This window comes from Lampetra planeri, chromosome 2 (assembly GCF_965212315.1).
Source record: "Lampetra planeri chromosome 2, kcLamPlan1.2.h2, whole genome shotgun sequence".
Lineage (NCBI taxonomy): Eukaryota > Metazoa > Chordata > Hyperoartia > Petromyzontiformes > Petromyzontidae > Lampetra > Lampetra planeri.
The window spans coordinates 19,409,178-19,435,270 of record NC_136108.1 but is presented as its reverse complement, the minus strand read 5'-3'; the positions used below and the strand labels follow the sequence as shown (position 1 = coordinate 19,435,270).

The 26,093-nt window shown below is 46.3% G+C and overlaps 1 protein-coding gene across 1 annotated transcript in view; it reads left to right on the top strand.

The window, feature by feature from the left end:
* The first annotated feature begins 3,049 nt into the window (after positions 1–3,049).
* LOC144729464 (Krueppel-like factor 6) overlaps positions 3,050–26,093 on the top strand; it is a 63,597-nt gene continuing 40,553 nt past the window's right edge. Inside the window, exons 1-2 of the mRNA XM_078609781.1 lie at positions 3,050–3,227; positions 24,224–24,917. Coding sequence (XP_078465907.1) covers positions 3,126–3,227; positions 24,224–24,917 — 796 coding nt within the window. The 5' untranslated portion in view covers positions 3,050–3,125. The remainder of the gene's footprint in view (positions 3,228–24,223; positions 24,918–26,093) is intronic.

Here is a 26,093-nt window from a genome sequence, read left to right as displayed (position 1 = left end):
ACGTCAGGGCCCTGTGCACTGTGCTCGACGGTGCGGTCCACGTTGGTTCTTGCTGGAGAATGAACGCGGGGCGCTGCTGCTGCTGTTGCATTCGCGTGCAGCGACTCGAGCGGTCGTAACCCACAATGCCGTCGAGACTCGAACCCTCGCACGAACAAGTCACCTATCGCGTTACAGCGCGTGGTCTGTAACATGTCGACGTGAACGAATGTCTCCCGCGGTGGCTTTCGTGGCATTAAATATGCATGTTTTTTTTTCTTTCTCAAACGCACGGGGTAAAAACCATCATCGTTCTAATTATTTATACATCTCTCCTTTGACGAGCAGGGGGTGGGGGGTGCGTATAAGCGCTCGGCGTGTAACCAGAGCCGCCGCCGCCGCCACCGCAGCAGCAGCGGCAGCGGTGGCCGCGGGCGACGAGCAGAGACTCGCGCTCATCCCGGCGACCCGCGGGGTGTGAAATCCACGGGTCCCCTCTCTCGTCATCGGTGTCGGCCGAATTTGGGACGTGGAGTTAGAGGTCGGCACTTGGGCCACTGCGGCGCAGTGAAGTCCCGTTGCGGTGTGAACGAGACCCCCCCCCCACACCGCACGATCTCTGTTGCGCGCTACGTTCTGCTCGATGTCCCACTCGCTGGATGTGACGCGGAGGATAGAGGGAGGCTCGTGGTTACTCGCGGCGCGGGTTATTTATGCCACGCCAGGCGGACGCGTCTCATAACGAGAGACACTCAGCGTTAATTATAGACGCGCATTTCACTCGGGGGCTGCTTTGCGCGCGCGCGAGAGAGAAAAAGAACTGGGATATCCGAACCGCGACGTCGCACAGGCAAGGCCCACAGCGCGCCGGCGATTCGTTCCGCGCCGAATGGCCGGACGAGCGATGTTCCTCGCTTGGAGACGTCCGATTAATGCGGATTAACGTTCTCACACTGGCGCAATATTTGAAAAAATGGTTTATGTCGTAAAGAGAAGAACAGGAAAAAAAGACACCAGACGCCACAACGATTCGAAGGAATGACGCGCCATAAAATAAGATGATAATCTGTATTATTTATGGAACAATGTCACACGATGTTATGGGCACCGATCGATTTTTTTTATTAGAATGTTTAGCACACCATTATCTCTTTTGCGAAGTATCCGTTTTATGTATACAGACTGCAATTCGAAATATGTTAGGGCAATTAGCAAGGTGATGCGATGTCTATGTTCTGTTTCTCGAATGCGCGTGCGACTGACCGCACACCGCCTCCTTCCCCGTGCACGCATGCACGCACACGCACGCGCACGTGTGTGTGCGCGTGTATGCACGTGTGTGCACGTGCGCGTGCAACACAAATCACGCACACGCACGCGCATGTGTGTGTGCGCGTGTGTGCACGTGTGTGCACGTGTGTGTGTGTGTGTATGTGCGCGTGCAACACAAATCACGCAAACACACGCGCACGGGCCGCTACGCTGCAGCGCATCGCGCGCAATGAACAGATTTACGGCAGCGTACCCGTTAAATAGCGCGGCTCCGATTTAAAAGGCGGCTCGTATTACGGCTCAAGTATCGTAGTGGCCTATATATACACACACGCGCGCGCGGTATGTGTCAAATATTACGCCGTGTGTGTATACACACTAAGTGAGGCGTGCACCCGATTCAAGAGCCGGATTGGCTCACATGGCTTTACCAAATAAACTGAAACTGAAATCAACTGAAAGTGAATGTATGCATCAGTGAGCTGCTGCGCTGTGTTATTGCAAGCGAGCTAGAGACTTTCAAGATCAGCGCAGAGGCAAAGTGCACGTGTGAATGACTCACAAGCCATCCCAATCAGCTCGTACGTGTCACGTGACTTCTCCGCACGGCCTGTGCCTCTTTTGATGCACGTTTCCAGGAAAGCTGTGACACGTTTTTATTTCTTTACAACATTTATTCCCGTGATTGTGACGATCGCTTCCCGGAAAAGACAAATGGCGACTTCTTGAGAAACTCGGAACAACCAAATGATGCGTTCGGGAAGGGTCCACCGCTTAGCAAATTACAAGCAAATAGAATAATTTACGACCACTGCAATTTTTGTGTTCGTCCATAAATGTAGTATTTATTATTTCTTTAAACTTACACGCATCAACTTGCATAGCTCGCGCGTCACGTGACGCCACGCGACAGATTCGCACGAATTCGAATTTCATCTCGAAGCTGAAACTCCGCTCCATCCCTCCTTGCGTGCCTTGCCCCGCTTTCTCCCCACCCCCACCCCCCCCGAAAGCAGAGAAGCGCGGATAAACTATGGGAAGAAGGTACAATCGCTCCCCCCCCCACGTCCAATGGTTGCAACTCTTACATCGTTCCTCCGCAGCGAGCCGCACACGCGCGCAGCCAGCATTGGCCGCCTTCGCTCGGAGCGCTCCCCCACTCAGAGCGCCATTGGCGGCAGGCGTGCTCTGGGCGGTATAAATTATGTACAATTAGCGCATCGCCTCGCAATGAGCGCGGCTCGCTGGCGCGCAGCACCAGTAGCGGGCAGCAGCAGCAGCAGCGCACCCTGCTGATGCAGCAGCGGCGGCGGCAATAGCAACAGCAGCAGTGGCAGCAGCGGTGGCTGAGCAGACGCGCAGCAGTGGCGGTAGCGTTTGCGCGTCTTCACGCATGCATCGCACGGCTTGCGTTCTCGGAATATGTAACATGGCCGTCGATGCCTCGTTGCAAATAGGCATTTAAAGAGGAGGTTTGCGGGGGAGGGGGGGAATAATTCAGAGACAAAGGGATGCGAAGGTGGCGTGAGCCGGGGAGTAGCAAGTTACTGATCGAATAAGAACCCCGCCGGTGGCGGTGCGCTCGCGTCTTGCAAAGGGAGGCGGAGCAGACGGACAGACAGACAGGCAGACAGACAGGCAGACCGGCAGTCAGACAGGTAGACAGGCGGGCAGACGAGCAAGTAGGCGGAGCGTGCGCAATTGAATTGTGGAACCATTCACGTTGCACCGCGGTGGTGGCGGCGGCGGTGGCAGTGGTGGTGTGGGTGGCATGCGTTGCGCGCGGCGCCGACGCGGCTAGATTTGGACGGATTTTAAACGCGAGCGGAGAGCGAGGAGGTTCCTGTCGTTGTTGTTGGCTGAGCCCAGCGGCCATGGACGTGCTGCCCAGCTACAGCATCTTCCACGAGCTCCAGCTGGTGCACGACACCGGCTACTTCTCGGCGTTGCCATCGCTGGAGGAGATCTGGCAGCAGGTGAGCGCAACAGAGCGCGCAGTGAGTGCGGGTGGCAGGCGAAGCGACGGAGGAGTGGGGGAGCGTGGGGGAGTGCACAAACAAAGACAAAACTCCCCCGTGTAGTCTGTTGGGGGCAAGTGCTGTTAGCGAGCACCTATCGAGGCCGGTACTGTGGCCACACGAGCGAGTGGGGTGGTCAACACCAAGCCGCGTCCGGGCCGCCTTTGTCTCCCCCAGTGGCGATGTTCACACGTCGCAACCAGGTACTCAGTTGAGGCTGAGTCGACCTAGGAGAGGAGGCCCAGGACCGGTTCGGATAATCGTCACTGGGTGTTGGTAACCGTGAGCGGTGAATGGAACTTGGAGAGGGGGGTGGTGGGTCGGGCGGGTTCGTAGCGCGGCGCGCTAATCTCAACACCACCGCGTGGCTACTCGCTCGCCCGCCGACTCCCAGACGCGAGAGCTCAGACGGAGAGTTGTCTCCCGCGTGTAAGCTCTGCGCCGAGCACCCCGGGGTGGCCCGCGACAGGCGTAGCGGGGCGCGCGTTCACTCTCGAGGGACCCCCGGCCACGCACGGGAGGATGTTTGCGCGTCCCGTCACTCGCGTTTGAACGCGGCGTGCTCGTTCGAACGTGCATTATATGCACGTCCATGTGCCTGTGCGTATGTGCCGTGATGATTACAGGTGCTGTGGGCTGCACGTTCTTGAAGTGTACGCATGGCAAGAACAGACAGACGCGCACGCGTGTGCATTGTGCAACGCACGCGCGGTGTCTGCTGCAGAGATTACTTACCGCGTTGCGCGAACGATTAGGACAACGCAGCGGAGAGAACGCACCGACAATATTCTTGCCTATCGGCGGTGCTTTGTGATTGGGGAAGTGTGGGGGGGGGGGGAACCACAGGGTCCCCGCTGATTTTCCAAACAGCCGCTTGCAGAAACAGATTGTACGCAGTTTGACTGGCGGCTCAAATGCAGAATGTCAGTGCGCGCGTCTTTGTCCGCACACTGCAAGTGGCTAAGTCACTTGGCGCTGGTGGGAGCCGTGACACGAACGCGGCGTTGCGCGCTCGTCCCCACGTCGCCACTGCTGCTGATGATGATGCTGGTGCTGCTGATGATGCTGCTGCTGATGAGAATGCTGCTGATGATGATGATGCTGGTGCTGCTGTGTACGACAACTGCACGGCGAGTGGTAAGAGCCACTGCCGCCCGCACGCATAGGAAATTTAAATCAGAATATTGATTCATACTGGAGGAATCCGATGAGCTATAAAGCTCTTTTTAACAGTTGCCCGGTATTGCGCACAGGGCGACCGTGACGACAACTTGAACGCATCAAGGGTGTCGATTCAGTCAGTGTCTCAAGACGCTTCGCAGAAAGAAAGAAGAACTGCGATTTGAATGTCGATAGCGCTTAAATTCGACATCTCACTAACACACGTCCGCTGCGCACGTGGTTGCCAGTGGTGTTATTTGTGGTGGTGGTTGTGGGTTAATTCTCAAGGCGAACATTGGCAGAATTAGTACATATACACACACACACACGCGCGACACGTATGCGAGAGAGGACGATTCGTAATTCGCTCTACCCGCCAAACAAACTCGACGCGTACCAATTCCACGCGGTTCTTTGTCGGCGACCGAGCGCCTCGTGCCAACGCGGCCCGAGGCGCGCGCCACCGCTGGGGTCACGCGCAGAGCTCCGCGGATTGGCACCCGCGGCTGTGCGTGGGGGCAACGCGGTCACTCGGAGAGCCGCGGCTCGCCCCACGGAACGCGTTGTTGTTGTTGTTGTGGCTGGTGGTGGTGTTGTGAGTGGTGTGATTATTCACGACAGCATGAACGTGCAGTCGGACAACGCACGCGTCTTGTGGTCAGACGACTCAACCCGCGGCCCACGCGGCGTCCGGGAGGCTTTCATCCAGCAGTGGCAGAGTTTTGACAGAGTCCTGTGAATTGTACTTTGATTGCCGTGAGCGCCAGTTCGAGTCGAGGCCACGCACTGTTGCAATACCAGTGGCGGGTGCTATCTGAACCGATTCTGCCCTCAACACCCGCTTCTCCAAGCCACGCTGGCCAAACGTGGTGAAGTATGGTCAAACAACCCTCGACACTGCGTGGGGGCACCTTCATCCAGCAGTGGATTGACAAAGGGCTGTCAATGACTGTGATAATGATGATGATGATGATAAACGTGAGTGACTGTGCCGCTGCCCTACAAACCCGGCGCCCCGAGTTCGATTCCCGCTCACGGCCAACACCAGTGACGATTATCTGATTGGGTCCTGGGCCCCCTCGAGGTCGACTCAGCCTCAAAGGAGTACCTGGTGCGGTGTGTCAACAAAAACATCGCCACTGGGGAGACAAAGGCGGCCGAGCGTGGTGCTGACCACCCACCCCGTCAGGCGCCGTTCCGGCCTTCATAGTTGCTTACTCGCTTACACCACTTGCCCCTACAATCTGTCCCAGGCTATACGGGGGATCTTTGCCCTGCGAGACGCGCGCGGTACAGAATCCTGCACTTTCCCGGCGGCACCGCGTTCCGTGTCACTCGACTCGTGAGCGCGACCCCGTGTCCACACGCTGGGGCTCGAGCTGTGAGGATGGCACGGGACGGCGGGTGAGACATGCACTCGTGGTGAGGTCTGTGTTCGAGGTAGTGTCAGGTTTAGAACGTTGCGACATTTATTGCAGTTGGAAATAACATTTTAATCGTCACAAGCTTTAACAGGTTTGGGGGGGGAGGGGTTGTTCGTTGCATATATACAGTATCCTGTTTATAGAATTCTTATTTTGTCAACGTGAATATTAGTACAACCAACACTTTACAGAGCGGTGGCGCAGTGGTTAGCGCACCACGGCTAGGACCCCCCACCCCGCGCCTTCCCCCCACCCACACCCCCACACCGCCGGCGATCGGAGTTTAATTCTTTCGCTCCGCGTTCAACAGCGGATTACCAATGGGGACCGCGGAGTTTACGATTCACGAAGAAGAAACGTTTTCGGCTGGGTTCCACGTTTGCACTTCAAAGCGACGGCCAAAATCAAACGGCCCCCTTAAAAATGGCCGGCAGCAACGCGCGCTTGCAACGAGATGCGTCGCACCGCTTATCACGTCCGCAATTTGGAGAGTGCCCATCGGTGTGAAAAATGTGCGTGCGATGCGCGGCCTCACTTAAAACTTTCCCCCCGTGGCGTCGCTGATCAATGTGTCCGCGTCACCCGCGCACATACACACACACCACCATAATGTATTCGGTATTAGTTGCGGCTTGCCCTGCCCTGCCCTGGCGTGGTTCACAGCTGTGCGCATCGTATCAATCACGGCGTGCGGCACTTTCAACCCAAGTAAGTGTCTGCAGGAAGCGTGCAGATCGCCCAGGCTGGTGGCACGATCATAACGATACTACGACTCGATCTTGATTGGAAGCTTTCGTGACCCCAGGAATCCATACTCGTTGGTTCTTTTGGAAAAGTCACGTGGGTAGAAAATTATTAATAGACCGCGACGTTTCGATCGCAACACAGGCGAACGGCTTCAGGTGAGAGAGAGACAAAGCTACTGAAACAAGATCTTATGTAGGCCAAATACTTTTACTGTAATACACAACGACAACGTTGACAGCGCCCTGACATGGCAAGCCACGTTTGCAAGAGCACGCGCAGAAGGGCCGTTGCCCGAAACGTCGCCTGTTTTATATGTTAATCTATATTGTTTAAAGGGCCACGTAGTGTTGTTGACGAATCTGTTGAGGTTGTTGTTGATCTTAATTGTGCACCACTGGCAGAGCAGAAGCAGCAGCAGCAGCATCACCGCATGATAATGCCTCACCGCGGGGGGCATGCGCCTGCAAGTCGATTTATGCCACCTCTGGTTGTGTGTGTGCGGTTTTTTTTAGTGGGAAATACTTTTCAATTACATTTTTAATGAGTCCATAACCGTTACAATGAAGTATTTTTCGTGGTTGTTGTTTTTGTGTGTGTGTACGTATATCTACTGATCGTTGCGTGCTTATTATTAGTATATGTTTTAAATCGATGCTCAAATTAAACATTGAAAAAACACGACCGCTCCTGAAAGCATCACTCAAAGTGAAAACTGAAGACGACAAAAACCTTGCAACTTCGTGAGGGGATCGTGGCTATTTTAAATCACAGGAAAGCTGTCACACTTTTATTGGAGTTTTTTTTTTGTCAATGATGGAACATTTAAAAATTATCGTTTGTAAACAAACAAAAAACCGTTTGATTTTAATGGCCCGCATTGCTGTACGTGGATGCGCAGCTTAACTATTGCATGGTGTGTTGAACTTCTTTCGCACCGTACGTATAATGAGCATCAAAAGCAGCACGCATTTGTGTAAAAAAAATTACAGACTATGCAGACGAGGAAATACATTAAGGAAGGAAAGTATTTCACCTCATTTCAATCTAAATAAAGTAAATGTTGCACATGTTGATTTCGCAAGGAAATATTGTGAAACTATTCAAAGCCACTGGGTTAACAAATGAGTATTTGCTGTGAAATGCGAGGGCCTTCCCGTACAGCGAGAGCATCGCAATTACCCCTTCATTACCACCGCATTGCACGGAGGATATCCCCCACACAGCAACAGTTGCCCTCTCGTGTTCAAGCAGAATAAGCCTGCGAGGCAGATGTCTGCTGTTCGTGTTCAAGATGCAAGATCGACATTATCTGTGTGTGTGTGTTGGGGAGCGGTGGTGTAGCCATTAGAGCGCTGAGCTGCGAACCCGGCCCATCCCGGGTTCGATTCCCGCTCCTGGGCCTCCCCTAGGTCGACGCAGCCTCAAATGAGTACCTGGTGCGGTGTGTAAACATCGCCACGAGGGAGACAAAGGCGGCCGGGCGTAGTGCTGCCCACCCACCCCCTCGTGTGCCACAGTGCCGGACTTCATAGGTCCAACTCGCTAGCAGCACTTGCTCCGAACAGTCTGTTAAGGCTATACGGGGGATCTTTGTCTCTATTTGTGTGTGGAGCTCCTTTGGCACCGTACGTAGCCACACCGTGCTAATCCGAGGTGGGGAAACGACGGAGGCATTTCCCACGAATTAGCGATTGTACATAGACTTTTGTTCAACGTTCAAAGGCATACCTCTGTGTGAACACCGATCCATCTCAAAGCACGCGGTGCGTCCTCGACTTCCACTCTGAAATTAAGTTGGACATTGGAGCTCTTAAAGAGAAAGGGGGCAACTCCAAACCCAGTCACCAGCCTTGGGCCATCAACGGGCGGTAAATCAACACGGGAGGGAAACTCGTCACAATTGACACAAACGTCTCTTGGCATCCCCCTCAGAATGGATAGTCTGCAGCAGTGGTTCTTGACCTGGGCTGTACGCACCCCGTGGAGATGCCATATGCCCTTTCTGGGGGTACGAGACATGGCCAGATTTTGTTTTAGAAGGTAAATAATCGAAAGCACAAATTAAGCACGGGCCTGTAAGTACAGCTACTTTGTTTCATCAAACCTATGTATTTATTAAAATTATACATTTTTGCTACGATTGAGAACCAATGGGATGCAGGCTGCAGTAAAGGTTAAGAACCACTGGTCTACAGTATTAGCCAATCGTAAGAACCTAGCACCACAAGTGAAAATACTTGTTGTATCGACTATTCATTGCATTTTTTTTACTTAAGTACATTTACCGTTGTGCAACAATATGCACAGACAATAATGGTTAACGATATATCGGTGCAAAGTGGCATCCCTACAAAGGTCATTAAAATGAGAAATCGTTTTTCAGAGAAGCCAAAGATGTATTTCCTTCGGAGAGAAAAACTGGACCTTGCCCTGGGAATGTGGAATTTGTACCACACGCTCAGAAGCAGCACAACGACGTGGGTGCCGCCCCAGTGATCATCCAAGCAGGGAGACACTTTGACAACCGTGCAACGTTGTGTTTTGTTTTTCACTCCCTTGGATAAGTCCAGTTGTAGTTACAAAATGCGTACAATTTATAATAGTCTAAAGCCCCCATTTACGTTTGCAATGAAAAGCTGAGGGGCATTTCTTGAACAGGTTTAGTCACGGGAATACATCACGTTTTCTTGGCTGATATTCCATATGACCTGACAATTGTGGCTGAGAAATGGCAGCAGTGGGGTCATGATGGAGAGGCTGTCACGTAGTGCACGCGGTCTGTACATGCGTTTGGCATTTTTCTGGTTACATTTTCGAATGTTGGTGTAGTTACCACAACTACCAGCACACAATGCATTGGAAACTTCTAATTCATTTATATAGCCTCAAAATGTGGTTCGGGAGTACATGTTATATGATGTGTAGTACGCTGCATATTTAATTACTCTCACGTGCATGATTTAATTATGTTAAGCATACCAGCTGTTTAGATCCACCAACAGTAATGGCCATCACTTTAATCAGATGTGCAATGTTTGCCCATGTCATATTCTTTTGAGACAGTACTTCCAAAGGATGGAGTTTTGGTGTATCGGACGATTGAAGGAATCTTGCTTCTGGCAGTCGGATACATGTCATTGTTAAAAAACTAAAATTACATACGGCTGCCAAATTCCCTCTCCCTTTTACAAACTCCTGGAGATGAAGCCAAAGCCTTTTCAATCATTCACGGATGACGAAAACGCCAAAGTGCCTCCATGCCCAAACAAGTTTGTTTGCTGTGATGCTAATGTCCATTAGGCTGTGGTTAAAATCCAACGTTCACATAGCAAGGAACAGATTGTTCTGAGAGCGAGCTCTAGTGAGTACCACTGAGTGTAATGTCAGGCCAAGAGGGATCATGATCGGATTAGGCCCCGGCTGGTGCTTGATGAAATGATGTCCTCGTGATTTCGATTTAAAGCTTTCGTGACTGCAGGGATTCATCTCCTTGGTTCTTTAGGTAAAGTCACGTAGAAGGGAAGTAATAAAATAATAAAAATTCAACATAATATAATAATTCTCACGACGTTTCGGCCACAACGCAATCAACCGTCCTCAGGTGGATTATTTCCATTCTACGTGACTTTACCGAAAGAACCAAGAATATGTCCTCATGATTATACATATGATGACAATGGGTGATTAATCAAGCAGTACGCTCTGTGTATTTGGAGCACTGTGTGGACCAGGCGACCTGTGGAGCATGGTGATCAAACAACCCAGTAACCACCACGGCATGGTGAGGCCTTTTAGCAGTAGATTGACAGAGAGCTGTACGTTTATTTTCATCAATCTTTTGATTCTAATGAATAGTTAATGACGAACAAAATCATCTCGTGGGCGGGTGCTAGGTGGATTATCACATCACAGATTCGTGAGAGATGGCGGTGGCTTGGGGAGGCATTCATCCAGCAGTGGATTTAATATGGCTGGTGATGATGATGAATTTCACGTTTGTACATAGCTTCGTCTGGCTTGTACGTGTGTAGACAAATATTAGCAAATCTGCTTATCCTAACGTGCAGATGAAAAAATTGACAGCTAAAGAATGCAGTTCTCACGCTCACACGGTGATGCGTGTTTATGTGAGCACAGTCTGTGATTTGAATCAATTCCTCGATGCATCATTACATACCTAATTCATTTTATTGTACTTGCAGTTTCATGATTATGTTATCTTTATTTATTTTATTGTGACCACTAAAACAGATTGTTATTTATCTTAATAATTAGTGCATTAACAGGTTTGTGTGACCTTTTTAAGAACCATTTGATGCCCAGTACTCTGCAAACATACATCCGATATATAAATAATATAAAGATGACACTGAAAATTGTATTTCTATAAGCTCAACATTCACCGATCACGTGATGTAATCAATGCAACGTTATGTTTCACCACATTGCTTTTATGTAATATCATCCTGCTTTGCAAACTTGTAGAGAGTTCTATGTATGACTAAATATAACCTTAATTTGTTCCCGATGAAATTAATGAATCCATAATTGTCTGTGCATTAGTGTCCATTATACTGTGCATAAACCATATACTTCCAATAACTCTTGCCTACAAATCACTAATAGCATGATCACTCATTGATAAAAAAAAATTTGTCCTGCCAGAACTCCCAGCTCGTTGAAAAATCCCAATCCTAGGTGGGGATTAACTTTTTCCCATCATCCTTCCTGGACTGTATAAAATGAGTATCATTTTGTGGGAAGCCCATCAGTGCTGCTGTCCATTGGAGAGAGCGGCCTCCAACATGAACATGTGGAATTTTCCCCACTGCCTTGGGTTCAACAGAGATGAATCGCACTCAGTACTTCACGGAGCACTGAGACATATTTTGACAATCCGTAAAATGACATATTAAAAGAACATCTCATATGGCTTTCACTTATTTTACCCTTGATAATAATTTTATTTTATACAGCGTCATTCATGATAATAGCATCCCACGACGTTTATGTGTAGATCACAAAACCTTTTAGATGTAGATCACACTAATTTACAACGATGTTGGGATGACACATTTCATATCTGTGACATCATGATGTCTGTAACCATGCATTTTATCGATACAGTGGAATGTAATTTTAAAACCCGTTGCTGTTGTGTCTTTCAGTTTTAGTTAACTTGAGCAAGAGTTAGATGTTGTATTTAAGTTTGCATCTGGCCTGTCACTTTGAAGATCTGCCCCATCATTTTCTGAAGGTCAATTTAAAAAAAAACACAAGCACCACGTGTGTTTATATCGTGTACAATAAGTTGGGTGGTGTCAGATTGCATTATTACCACCGATTAGCTGCTCAAATAAAAGTGCTAATTACAATGAGCAAATTGAAAAATAACGGCCCTATTTAATAACGCTAATGAGCCAGGTAGCAGCAGCGCAGGCGTTAAGCGCTGGGGCATCGATTGTACCGGGTAGCAAGCGCAGCGTCGCGCTCTATTAAATGTCTTCTGGTAGTGAGAGAGACATCACATTTTCCCCAGACTTTCTTCTCAACCGTGCAAATAACATCCGAACCAATAGACATCGTTCGTTTGTGGATCGTTCAAGCCTTTATCAGTTCGATTTAGAAGTGTCTATTCTCTGTTTTTGTTTAGGAACTAGGGATGTTTTAAAGTCTTGGACTTGCTCGATATAATTGTAGACGATCATTTCTGTCATATCAGTAATTAGCAAGGTCGGCTACATACGGTGCGAAAGAAGTTCAACGCACATACGATATCCGATCATTATTAGTTTGGTTGTGCGCCTTGCTATCAACCACTGTGTTGTGGGCACCATGAGTAAGCGATGTGTCCTGAGTTTTATTTAGCGGCGACGGCTAACATCAGGGGCGCATGATTATATCTTCATCAAGCCGCACTGACCGGCATGATGAAGTATGGTCAAACAGCCTAGTAGAGGAAGCCTTCATCCGGTAGTGGAGTAACATAAATGTAATGTATTACTCCAATTAAAATTGACAGGAACAAACAAAAATTGTAAAAAGTGATACCTATTCATTTTTACAAATACGCAGGCTATATATATTTTAATATTCTTGGTTCTTTCGGTAAAGTCACGTAGAATGGAAATAATAAAATAATACAAAATATTAAACAATAAAATTCCCTTCTACGTGACTTTACCGAAAGAACCAAGAATATGAATCCCTGCAGTCACGAAAGCTTTAAATCAAATTTATATATTTTTATTACGATTTAAATACAGCAACTGCTTGTGAAACGTTTCCTTCGCTGTTCGCCTGTAGTCTTTGCCCAATTTTGTCTGCCCGTTCCCACGACCTTGCTGTTTTATCTCGTCTCAGAATCCCCACCAGTTCTTTTTGCTCCACAGTCCACACGTAACCTCACTTCGCATCCACTTTCTAACCACGGCTATACCCCCCCCCCCCCCCAAAAAAAAAAAGAACGTTCCTTCCCCAGTATTTTAAACTCTTCTTGTGCATTTACAGACCTTGAGATGTCACTTTTTTTTCCAAAACACATTCTTTCTATTGCCCGTTTTGTTGTTGTTAATATTTGTGTTGCTAGGCTTTTCATCATACCACAGTAATGCTACCCGCTTTGCTGCTCTGAGCGATCCGGCTGTCTTGAAAATTAAGCTCTTAACTCTTTCAACTTTCCTCCCATAATGCAGTCCCTGTCTTCTCCGCGCCCTTTATTTTCTCACACACTGCAACTGCTGTAATGCACAGTTCCCCCCCCCCACCCCCCGTTTTTCTCACGAAGGTCCTTGAATCAACGATATTCTTCTATCATTGTAAACATGCGCGGTCTCTAATCATACTTTGCGGCTGAGGTTCCACGTGGGTCACATTGCCAAAATTGCCGCTCTCGGTGTCAAAGATCTCCCTCTTGAAGCCTTTGATCTAAGGCCTCCCATTGGCACCGCCGCTCATAGAATTTCAGGGGAACATTTACAACAAGCATCGAGTGCATGTCTCCTCAACCCCAAATGTCGCCTCTTAAAGCCATCGACGCGATTTCGTTTTCAATTGTATCGCTTCACGTAGAGTGTACTTTGGTGCTGGAACTCCAATGCATTGATGTTGAAGAAGGCATTAGCATCGAAGATAAAAACATGATCCGGCTTATATAATCAAGTGAAATGTAAAATCGGCTCAATACTCAAACGAGTGATCATCAGCCCTTAGCCAGTGATGGAAAGGCCTCGTTCTCACGGTAAGGGACCACATTCTCCAGCATGGATTTCGCATAAATCGGTACCTATTTTATAATCCCCTAGAGAGACTATGGGCTCAATCAACTCTTGACTGGGATTTGAGCTCGTAACCATTTGATGAACTCAAATGCTTAAACCACAGTGTCCATCCAGCCATCGTATTATTATCATTATTAAGATTGGCCCAACTCTGCCCCTTCTAAGTATGGTCCCGAGGCGCCGATTGGGAACTTTCACGGATTTTCTTGACCCTCTCCAAACGCGTTGTACCGGTCTCGCGCCGTGCTGGGCTCGCGTTTTTGTCGCAATAACAAACATAAATATCGGCGACCACCTATGTAGACTCATCATCACCGTCCCCCGCGATGCTCAATGTTCTCTTTTTAATTCCGTTACCCCGTTGCGTTGTTGCTCTGAGCTCCCCGTATTTACCTCCAACGCCGTTTGTTTAATGCCGACGGCCCAATGGCGTATCGAGTGGATACTTACCAACAACATGTGCTAAACCATCGGGTATCTACCGTGCCTGGCTGTTAACGAGCCCCCTGGAGGTGTGAACACTGCAGACGTTGCGTGTTTAAACGAAGGCTGCTGCCTGATTAACATTAATCTGGGTGGCCAATGGGTCAATAGATACGTTTAATTTTGTTGTTGGAAATGCCTCAAATAGAGCGCGATTACTTTTTACGTGTAGATATAGAATGTGGGATAATATCCTTCGCTGCACGAGGTGCTCTCATTTTTGAACGCTTAAATGTTTTCACGTCTTACCATTGAAGCGTCGTGGTCAATTGCCGAACATAATTATCAGGATATGGCACTGTAAAGCGATGTTATATTTGTTTAGGCCAAAAGACCTCAGCATGCAGAGGTGCCTGCTAAATAAATGCAGTTCATCAACAGCACTGCCGCTCTATTACTTTATGAATGGAGGATGCGATGACCCACGCTCGGCAATGCACGCACGGCTTGTGGGCCATGGACGCATGCACGAGAAACACTGCAAGTCGACGGCCAATGCATTCAAACCCAAGGTGTGAATTCACGGCAAATGCCAATTTACCGTGGCAATGCCATCCAGGAAGCCACTGGAGCTATTAGAAAGACTCTGGAGCTATGCACTATTTGATCGAAATTGGAAAAGAAAATATTTATTTAGAACTACTTTTTGTGCTTAGTTTGTTGCCTTCCCCCACCCCCGCACCTCCAATTAGCACGGTTGGCTACGTACGGTGCGAAAGAAGTTCAACATAAATTTTGATTTAAAGCTTTCATAACTGCAGGGATTCATATTCTTGGTTATTTCGGTAAAGTCACGTAGAAGGGAAATAATAAAATAATAAAAATATAGAACAATGTAAATAAATAATAATAATTTAATTTGTTTTATATTTATATAATTTTATTAATAAAATGTTTTTTATATTTATATTATTTTATTATTTCCCTTCTACGTGACTTTACCGAAAGAACCAAGAATAAGTTCAACATGCACACATACCTGCAGGGCACAGCATTGTACAACATGGAAGGACGAGTGATGGGTGCAATACCATTTTGTAAATTGCGTTGAACTTTAATTTGCTATGCGGTAAGTTCTCACTGTACGCCAGAGGTGTGGACTCGAGTCATGTGACTTGGACTCGAGTCAGACTCGAGTCATGAATTTGATGACTTGCGACTCGACTTGGACTTGCATAACAATGACTTTGTCCCACCTATGAGATGTGGACTCGAGTCATGTGACTTGGACTCGAGTCAGACTCGAGTCATGAATTTGATGACTTGCGACTCGACTTGGACTTGCATAACAATGACTTTGTCCCACCTCTGCTGTACGCGTGCTCACACTACGAGTTGCCGCCATGACGCGGTTCTTCTACGAGGAACACTTTACGCACAATGCAGAATAAGCCCGTTATAGCGCAGTTGCTGAGCGGTCAATGAGGAACTACTTTCTTGAGCTGTGCGGCTGAGCGGTGTGATACGGTACGCGGAATGATACATCACTTAAGGTCTTTGTTCCACAATGGGATGACTATAGGCTGATTTTGAAGTGCAAATGTGATTCAAATTTGCATTGTGGATTACACTGGTCAACACACTTTTTCTGGCATAAGGTATTCCAACGTTTTTAATGTAATTCTGGGGTGCTGATTCCAAATCTGGCATCAGTTTCTGTCTATCACATCAGGTTTTCAAGATATCAAATATTGCATTTTCAATAAAAACTGCAGAAGAAAAATATTAAATAAATGTGGATATCTACATAAAATTATATTATAAACACACTATCATAAAAATACAGCACCGTAATTTAATACTAAAGCAGTCACTGACTCGCAACAACTTGCAATCATAAGTGAGAGAGTTAATTTCGGATAAAATCAATGAAAATAGGGTATGCCGATAGCATAAAAATGAGATGTGATAGAGCAAATTTGAAATCAGATTTGGAATCAGCAGCCTAAAATCAGTCTAAAACAGCTGCAAGAGTCCAGGCCAGAATTTTTTTTTCTTTGTTGACCAGTGTTATCTATTTATAAACCGTAATCTATATGCAGTGATTTCTCACTTAACGCGTTTTCGCTTAATGCAGCACTTTTCAGGAACGCGTCCACCGCATTTAACCAGCAATTTTTGTGTTTACTTTCAAGCGACAATTACTTTTCCGTAGTCCGCGACGTTTTCTTTATGCGCACTTGAGTTGCAATGCGCACATGCATGATGCACCACTCTGGCAGTGGCACCTTCGGCTGTGATAGCCAACGTGAAGCGACCTTCACTGGAGAGTATATTTAGTATATTGATGACACTGATGTAGTTTATATTTTAGTTTTTTACGTGGTGGTTTGGCTGCTGCAGCGCCTTACTATTAAAATTCCTTCCCTTTATTACTGCTTACCCTACCTCCTCCCTTTGTTGCTGCTAATCCTACATAATGCACGGGCATAATATAAATTTGAGACCCCCCTCCTCTCCTACGCATTCCACAAGTAGTGACTAATCCCATATCTGCATTTTCCATAAATATGCTAAATTCCTCTGTTGATATGCAAATTCCTTTGTCAAGGCGCCCTTCCTCCCCTAACCCAGCTTAAATATACGCTGCCAAGCTTGGTGGTGCCCATTCAGACGCCGTCTTTCCGACAGACCTGTTTTTCACCTGAGGACGGCTGCTTGCGTTGTGGCCGAAACGTCGTGAGAATTTTATTTTATTATGTTTTATTTTTATTACTTTATTATTTCCCTTCTACGTGATGACTTTACCGAAAGAACCAAGAAGATGAATTCCCGCAGTCCCGAAAGCTTTAAATCGAAAATTTACTGACGTTAGATTGCCAAGCAGGGATCGGGCCCATCAGCAAGCTTTGGGAGAGCACTCGAACCAAGGCATCCGGAGGAAAAAGATAAAATCAATTCAACGTGTAAGCACTGTCACTGCTCAGTCTCAAAATGCTCACTCCACTGCATTCAAATATCTTCGCGGGCGGCGACTGCTAGTTTACTAAACTATAATGAACTTTTAATTTGTGTTACTTGATTCTACAATGGTGTCAGATTTTGCTTAGACATGATGTGCAGGCTTCACTCCATTAAGTTCACTTAGATTCAAGAGTGTGTCCAGATATCATAGTATTTGCATTCTGTCACACACCTACACAACACTAACGGAAACAGTTTAGCAAAGCAATTATGTGCTGATATTGAAGCCATATGCTTACATGGACATTTCAAACACTATGCTCTGAAAAATATTGTTTTAATTTGAAACAAATGTTATCGTTATGAGACCTATTTTGAAGTCCCTTATGTTTGTTTTCGTTCACTCCAACCTGTATTCTTTATTTGGATGTTTTTAAAACTTCTGTATTAGATCGTTAATTATTTAGCCATTGCGCGCCCATACCAATATCATATTTTGCATTATTAGATAGAGGAACTAACTAAGGAGAAGTTGTTATTTTTATTGTTGTTGTTAAATACCTGTGGACATTTTTTTTCTTTATCTGAGATTTTGCTCGTAACACAGCGGTCTACTTTTCCAAATGGACAGACACTCAGATTGCCAGCTTACAAACAAAACGTACAATATACGTATGGTGTAGCATTTCAGAAAGATAAAAGCTAAATATTGGTCGGATGTCGCGTGTTATGCAATGACTACGATCGGCGAACGCTGCCAAGTGCACAGGCTCTTGACATTTTCAGAAACCATAAAAGGATGCCAGGATCTGCCAAGGGGCTGATGCATTGTTTATCCCTTCCCAGGTAACCTGCCGTAAATATATCACCACCGGGAGAGCTTCGCCATGCGAGAGTGACCTGGGAAGAGAGTGAACTCACTGGGGCAGACTGAGCTGCGGCAGAGACGGGCATTTAACTTGACAGTCGCATATCATGGCTTCAAACATTTGGCAAATTGTTCAAGGAAAAGGGGAAAATGTGTTACATGTACATTGCTATAATATGAAATTAAGAATTATATTTTGTACGTATACAATTGGCGAAATGGTGAATTATAAAGTATGTTTAGACGATATAATCGTAGGGAGTTGAGTGGTGGTGCAGTGGTTTACGCTTTATGCTCTGAAACTTGGAGGCTGAGTTCAATTCCTGGCCATGGAAACATCAGTTGTGGTAACTGAACTAATTCTGGGCACCCCCTCCTCTGCACCAACCTGCACTGCTCTAACCTAGTGAAATATGACCGTAACATTGATCAATATATATATACCTTGGTTAGGCCGAGTAAGGATCATTCTTACATAGCCTAACTTAAACATCAATTGCACTGGTCAACACACTTTTTCTGGCATAAAGTATTCCAACGGTTTTAATGTAATTTTGAGGTGCTGATTCCAAATGTGGCATCAGTTTTTGTCTATCACATCAGGTTTTTGAGATATCAGATATTGCATTTTAAAAAAAAACTGCAGAAGAAAAATATTAAATAAATGTGGATATCTACATGAAATGATATTATAAACACACTATCCTACAAATACAGCACCATATTTTAACACTAAAGCAGTCACTGACTCGCAACAACTTGCAATCATAAGTGACAGAGTTAATTTCGGGTAAAATCAATGAAAATGGTGTATGCCTATAGGATAAAAATGAGATGTGATAGAGCAAATCTGAGATCAGATTTGGAATCAGCACTCTGAAATTAGTCTAAAACAGCTGCAAAAGTCCAGGCCAGAAAACAATCGTTTTTTTTGCTGACCAGTGTTATGAACCATGATATTGGCTGCAAAAAAGCTTTGCGTAAAGTTTGTGGAAAACGGCGAGACAACCTCCGTGACCGACAGCAGTGAATTGACAGAGGTCAAAAGAAAAATCATTTCTGCAGCCCAAATAAATTTTAGTTTCATAATACCGTACTCATTCCAAATCAGTCGATGGAAGATTGCATAGCCAATTCGCTACAACATCTCTTCGTTGAGAGACATTGGTACTCATGTTACCTTGACAATATACGACGGTTGTGAGTATGATGTATGTATAAGGAACTTCTTTGGCACCATACGTAGCCGAACTTGCTTAACGGAGGTGCGGGTGAAGGACGACAAAATAAACAGAACACGCAGTTCTGAAGAAATTAGTTCTCAATTCAAATACAGTGGTGGAGTGTAAAATGTAGTGTATAGTTTGTAGTGTTTAATAGTGTAGTATATAGTATAGTGTTCAGTAGTGTGTGTGTTGATGTATGTTGAATTTCTTTGGCATCGTACATAGCCGAACGTTCTAATCGGAGGTGAGGGGGAAGGACAAAAAACTAAACACACAACAAGCAGTTCTAAAGAAATTAGTTTCCAATCTAGATTTTGAAAGCGCTATAGCTCCAGTGGCTTCCTAATATCGGAAGAAAGAGCGTTCCAGACGGCCGCAGAAACGCGTCTGAAAGCGCGCGACGCGGCAACCGTGTTTGTTTGATGGCCAGCCATGGAGATGGAGTGAAGAGATTCGTTAATGTGCCGGATCGAGGTGGATTGTGGCATCACGGAACCGGGTGAGATCGCAATGGTGTGCAGACGCCTTCATCCAGCAGTGGAGAGACACTTGCTGTATACATAGTATTGATACTCCTAACAGTTCAAATGAAGACAATTGGACATGGTGTGATCAGCCAATAAGAAAGCGAGCTGTTTAGATCGTATGACATGCCGATTACAGCAACGACCCGCAAGGTATGGGGAGGGCCTTCATCCAGCAGTGGCATAATAAAAACGACCAATACACATGGTACGTGGGACCAATCAATGTATGTCCAACGTTCGTCCAATGGTTGCAACCCAAATGCCCACGTTGCATGCTTACTGGGTGGTTGTACATGTACACATTTACGGACCTCCAGTTAGCGCGGTTGGCTACGTACGTACGGTGCAAAAGAAGTTCAACATACAAATATACATTCACTTGCTGTGCACGTCAGTTCAAGAGAGCCAACGTGATATTATTCGTATTATTATTCTTGAAGTAAAAATTAGATCCATACTGAACCGATCGCGTAGCCCACCAATAAAGTACCATGCACATTTCGCTTTCAGTTCCCGATCGCTCATTGGCTGAGGTGTAGAAACAGGTCGAGAAGAAAGGAGCCGCTCCGCTCGGAAGACTCCACTTGCCAAATGCGATCCGCTTCTCGTGAAGCCTCAAATGGAGCTTCGTGGCCCACTGGCCCTGAACGATCATCGTCAGAATAATAAAACTAAAACTTTTGCAAACAAAACTTTCTTTTTTTACTAGGTAAGGCCCACTGAGCTATTTAGATCTTTTTTACAAGAGCGACCTGGCCACAAATGACATCTCAACGAAGTGGCTTGTCACGTGGAAATGTATAGCGGCAGTCAAATAAGTTTGAACGCGTGATGTTGATTCTAAATGTGGAGGGGAAAAAACTGAAGACCCGGAGAAAAATCCACGCGATTAGGAGAAGAGAGACACGCAAACTCCAAAAATGCAGGTGTCAATGTGGGAATCGAACCCACGACCTCCTGCATACCAGGCGAGGTAGTTAACATCTCGCCACCATGCGATATAAAAGTCGCCGCAGTGAAGCCGCTGCGTCTTTTTGCCGATTCTCTAAAGATAACAAACCCAATAAAAGCAAGTCCCCACGGGTGTGGAGTCGACAATCCAATACAGCATTCGTGTAAAGCAGAATTACATTTGTCCACCTTGTACTCTTCAATTAGCCTCACAAGTTCTCCAAAGAAGTTTTCTACTCGGTGGAAAGGAGCGGACACAATCCGTTTTGATCTCGGCATTGATCAACCGCCGTGCAAGATGGTACGGCCGCACGTGCTCACGCGTGATTGCTTTCCCGATCTAAATTATCCCGTGATCAGATTCCTGATGTAAAAGAATGTGAACACTAATGAAAGCGAGCCGTAGCGTCTTTAAGGTGTGATTACTTTTACCATCAATATTTTAAAGCAATTGTAACTCTGTCTCTCTGCCTCTCTCTCTCTCCGCTAAACCTCGCTGCGACCACAAACACCGTGGCTGCGCATTTATCGGAATACCTGAATAATATATGAAGCAGTTTTTTTTCATCACAGATAAAAGTAGTTGAGGCGTTAGGTAACAAGCCGCCGTGAGATACTATGCCTATGAATGTTTAGTGTGATACATAACTTCAGAGAAGGCAATGAATTGTGCCAGATGTAGTATTTATTGCATATTTGAAATGCTAATAGCATTTCAGGGGTTTTTTTTCCAGGTTTAAACTGAACATACTTTACCTGAGATGAAAACTATACACTTTATTGCATATAAGCAATTTAATCTGGAAATACTGTGCAATCGTTCACGACATATATTTTATCGTACTTTCTCACTTTATTGCGCCTATGGCGAGACAGCGATGCTTCATGTGAGAGTACGGCATGATAAGCCTCATCGTCGGACGGCAGTCCACCCAACGCGTTCTGCACGAACCTCTCGTCGTGAGTCGAATGCGCCACGAACCGTCATTAGGATTTAGTTTTGAATGCGCTCCTCATGTGGAATTCATTTTTCCAGGAACATCCATTTGCGTTATCGGTATCAGCGTGTCAGCCTTGCGCGTGAGTGCCAGGCCCATCGCTTAAGTGGTAAACCATTATATTCGTCCCGAACAAAAGTTCCCGTCGCTTGGCAGTCATCAGACAAGCAATACGCACGAATTCATACGTTAATATATCTAGTTGCTGTTATGACTGTGCAGTGACAGCGTTGATTTATCCAGGTCCTCCGGTATTTCCCTCCACATTTAGAAAACATGCGTTTCGATTATTTGGCTGCTATAAATGTCCACATGATAAGACACTTCGTTGAGCTATCATTTGTGGCCAGGTCGCTTCGGAAAAAGAATCAATAGCTCGGTGGGTTTTTACCTGATGAAATACAAATTGTTTCGGTAAATTACATGTATGTATTCGTAGTTACATGCTTACTCATTCACTCGAGCATATAAACATTTGTTTTGCGTCACCACACATATGTTATGATACTCAAACATACGAATTCGTGTTAACTATTCAATTACATGTCGTACATATTGTACAAAACATTTCACAGTTCTGGTACATGTTCGACAAGATCTGAGCACGTATTGTTTGAGTAGGTACGGCGTTCTGCTAAGGATAGGTGAACGTTATCTATTATTAGTGGACACTCTTAATAGAGCGCGGGGAGTGTCTGTAGTCAAAACTGCAGTATCTATTTCATAATTGCTCGAATTGTTACGTCTGAATAACACGTTCTAGAGCACTGCAGCTCATATGGTGTATACTCTACGTTTTGGCTCTGCACTGTAATTGACAATAATTGCAAAACGTTTGACTAAAGGCCAGCCCAATTGTATTAAAACACTCTGCTGATCTGGATCCAATTTATTAGTGTTCACGTCAAATCATTTGTTATAAAACTTGACTGAAATATGTGTAATAACTATGAGAGCCCTGCATACAAACATCTGTGATGTACATTATGATAATTATAATGTTGGCAGTGACTTCACACGCAATGAAAAACTTGCCAACGGTACCAATTCAAATGGTCGGGTGCCAATATTTTAACCTCTTTACCGCACACTGATACTCAAAGATAATTACACCAATTTATTTTGAGAGAAAAAAATGTAACTTAAAAAAAACGTTGATGCAGTTTTACGTCGCGACTTGGAATTATGAGAAGAGTAATTTCAATTCAGCAACCTGCCACTGAATGGCACCTCCGATTCGCACGAATGGCTACGTACGATCCGAACAGAAGATCAACATGCATACGTACAACTGGGTTTCGTTGAAAAGTGAGAAACATAATGGTTACTTTTCGATTTAAAGCTTTCGTGACTGCAGGGATTCATCTTCTTGGTTCTTTCGTTAAAGTCACGTAGAAGGGAAATAATAAAAGAATAAAAATAAAACATCATAAAATAATTCTCACGACGTTTCGGCCACAACGCAAGCAGCCGTCCTCAGGTGAAGAACATGTCTGTCGGGAAGACAGCGTCTGAATGAAACGTCGTGAGAATTATTTTATTATGTTTTATTTTTATTATTTCCCCTCTACGTGACTTTACCGAAACAACCACGAAGATAATGGTTACTGGGCACCACATAAAGAGGCTTCCAGCCTCCCCCCCCCCTGTGTTATTGGTTCTTCATACGTGATTAGGCCACTCAGGAGCTTGCTGCGGCCTCAGGGTTGAGGGAAACAGTGGCGCAATGAGCCTTGCTCTTTATAAAAGAGGGGTGGTGGTTGGCAAGCATCAGGAGCCCAGACACCGGGTACGGAGAGACAATCTGTTGAGCCGCTCGTGCGGTGTTTTGTTAAGAATCCGTAATAAATGTGAAAACAAGGACAATTAAATGCAATGTGTTAAACATTATAATTGCAACACACGATGCAACGATGCCTTGAATAGTTTAACACGTAAGAAATAAAGCGCTTGAATAACTTACACCGTAATACTGCAGTTGTTAAGGTTCCTTAAAACAAAAACACACACACAATCTTCTTGGTTCTTTCGGTAAAGTCACGTAGAAGGGAAATAATAAAATAATTAAAATAAAACATAATAAAATATTTATGTTTTATGTCACGTAGAAGGGAAATAATAAAATAATATTTTTTTTACATATTTAAATAATCATGTTTTATTTATTTTATTTTATTATTTCCATTCTACGTGACTTTACCGAAAAAACCAAGAAGATGAATCCCTGCAGTCACGAAAGCTTTAAATCGAAATTTCTTAAGGTTCCTTAAAAAAAAACACACACAATGTTCAACCGTGGTCCATGTCGAAAAGTGTTCGTGCGGCGCTTGCAGGTGGAGCGCTGCATTCACCCTGACGACGTGCGCACGGCGCCTGTGCCCTCAGATATGCCTGGAGATGGAGAGGTACCTGCAGAGTGAGCCGAGCAGCTGCCGCCCGTCCGAGCCGAGCACGGAGGTCCACGAAAGGCAGCCGGAAGCTGAGACGCCGCGTGATCGCCGGTGCGCGTCCAGGGAGCCCGTGGAAGCCGCGCCTGGACCACCCGCTGAAGAGGAGAAAAGGACAGAGGCCCATGACGTCGTCTCGCCAAGCCAGGCAGGATTTGAGAGCGACTCGCCGGGACCGGTGGACGCAATGGACACGGCCGCCGCCGGCGCACTTTGGGATTGTTTGGCCGACGTTTCGGACTGCAGCATGAGTGACGATCTGGAGTTCCCGATGCCGATCACCATCCTTGCTCTGCCGGGCAAGAGCCAGGACACGGAGGTCCCGACGGCGGAGGTGAACGCGTCGACCAGCCTCATCACGCCCCCGTCGTCCCCCAAACTGGAGCGCTGCGGTCTGTCCGCGCCGACCGTCTCGCCGTGCGCCACCGGGAAGCAGCAGGAGTCGCTCGTGCCGGCTGAGAGGGGCGTCAAAGAGGGCTGGGCCCCGCGGAGGCTGCGCAAGTTCGGGGGCGATGGGAGCGGCGATGTGATGCAGGACAGCAAGAAGAGGATTCACCGCTGTCTGTTCAGCGGATGCCGCAAGATTTACACGAAGAGCTCGCACCTCAAGGCGCACCTCCGCACGCACACAGGTGGGCGTCCTGTGCGTGTTGCGTCCTCGCCGTCGGCTTGGTGGCCGCGTTCTCTGTTGCTCGCTGTGCCCATGTCTGGCACCCGAGACGATAGTCGGTGTCATCTGCATAGTTGGATTTCGAGCTGTGGTATTTTTACGACTTCATACCGTGTCAGCCCACACAGTTTATACTCCGTTTTCTTGAAGAGGGAAATTGAGTTTTCAGGTCCATACGGCGTGCAGCCGTTTCAATACGGGCAATTTTTTGTTATATTTTTTTGTGTGTTTCTCCCTTGTGATGGAACTTTGTAGGATAAACGTTGAGATTTATAAGGGCACGGGGTGACCAATAAGGTCTGAATTGGTCTGTAATAAGGTAGGGCACTGATAAGGGGTTGACAGGTATGTAACTTAAAACAAATATAGCAATTTAATATTGTGAAGCTGGAAAGATTTACGAATCTATGCGTCGGCCAGTGGGCTTAATACTTTGCGAACTCCGTAAACCGTTCCCGGCATGCATGATGTGAAATCTCTGCATTTGGACATCGCATTTGCAACAGGCATGCTTGAGGAGGAAGGGCCATCTTGGCCTGAGACACGATGGGGCACTCCGGTAGTTGTTTTGGCAAGAAAAGGAGGAAGCATTACCCAGCGAGTGAAGAGACGCATTATCCTTTGCACTTAACAAAGTAGCGTATTTAATATGCATGCACCCCCTTCATGCATTACCTTAACATTGGCGAAGTTGTATTCAAGAGACACCAAAATCGGACCTCAATATTGCTACTGATCAACACGTTCAGCAGAACACTGTCGGATGGCAGCCTACCCACATGTGTGGGTCGTGACGGTGAGATGTCAACTACCTCGCCTGGAATACAGAAGGTTGTGGGTTCGATCCCGATCCCGACCCTGACGCCTGTATATTTGGAGTTTGCGTGTCTCTCTCCCCGTGGCCTTGTGGATTATTCTCCGGGTCCTCTGTTATTTCCCTCCACATTTATAAGCACGCGTTTAGACTTTAGAGTATTTTGCTGCTATAAAGTTCCGCATGATAAGCCACTTCGTTGAGCAATCGATTTGTGATAGCCAGGTCACTTCTGAAAAATATAGTGGTAAGTTAAAAAGTTTCGTTTCGTTTTAGCGCTATACTTCACCACGCTGGTCAGTGCGAGGTGGTCAAAAGGCAGAG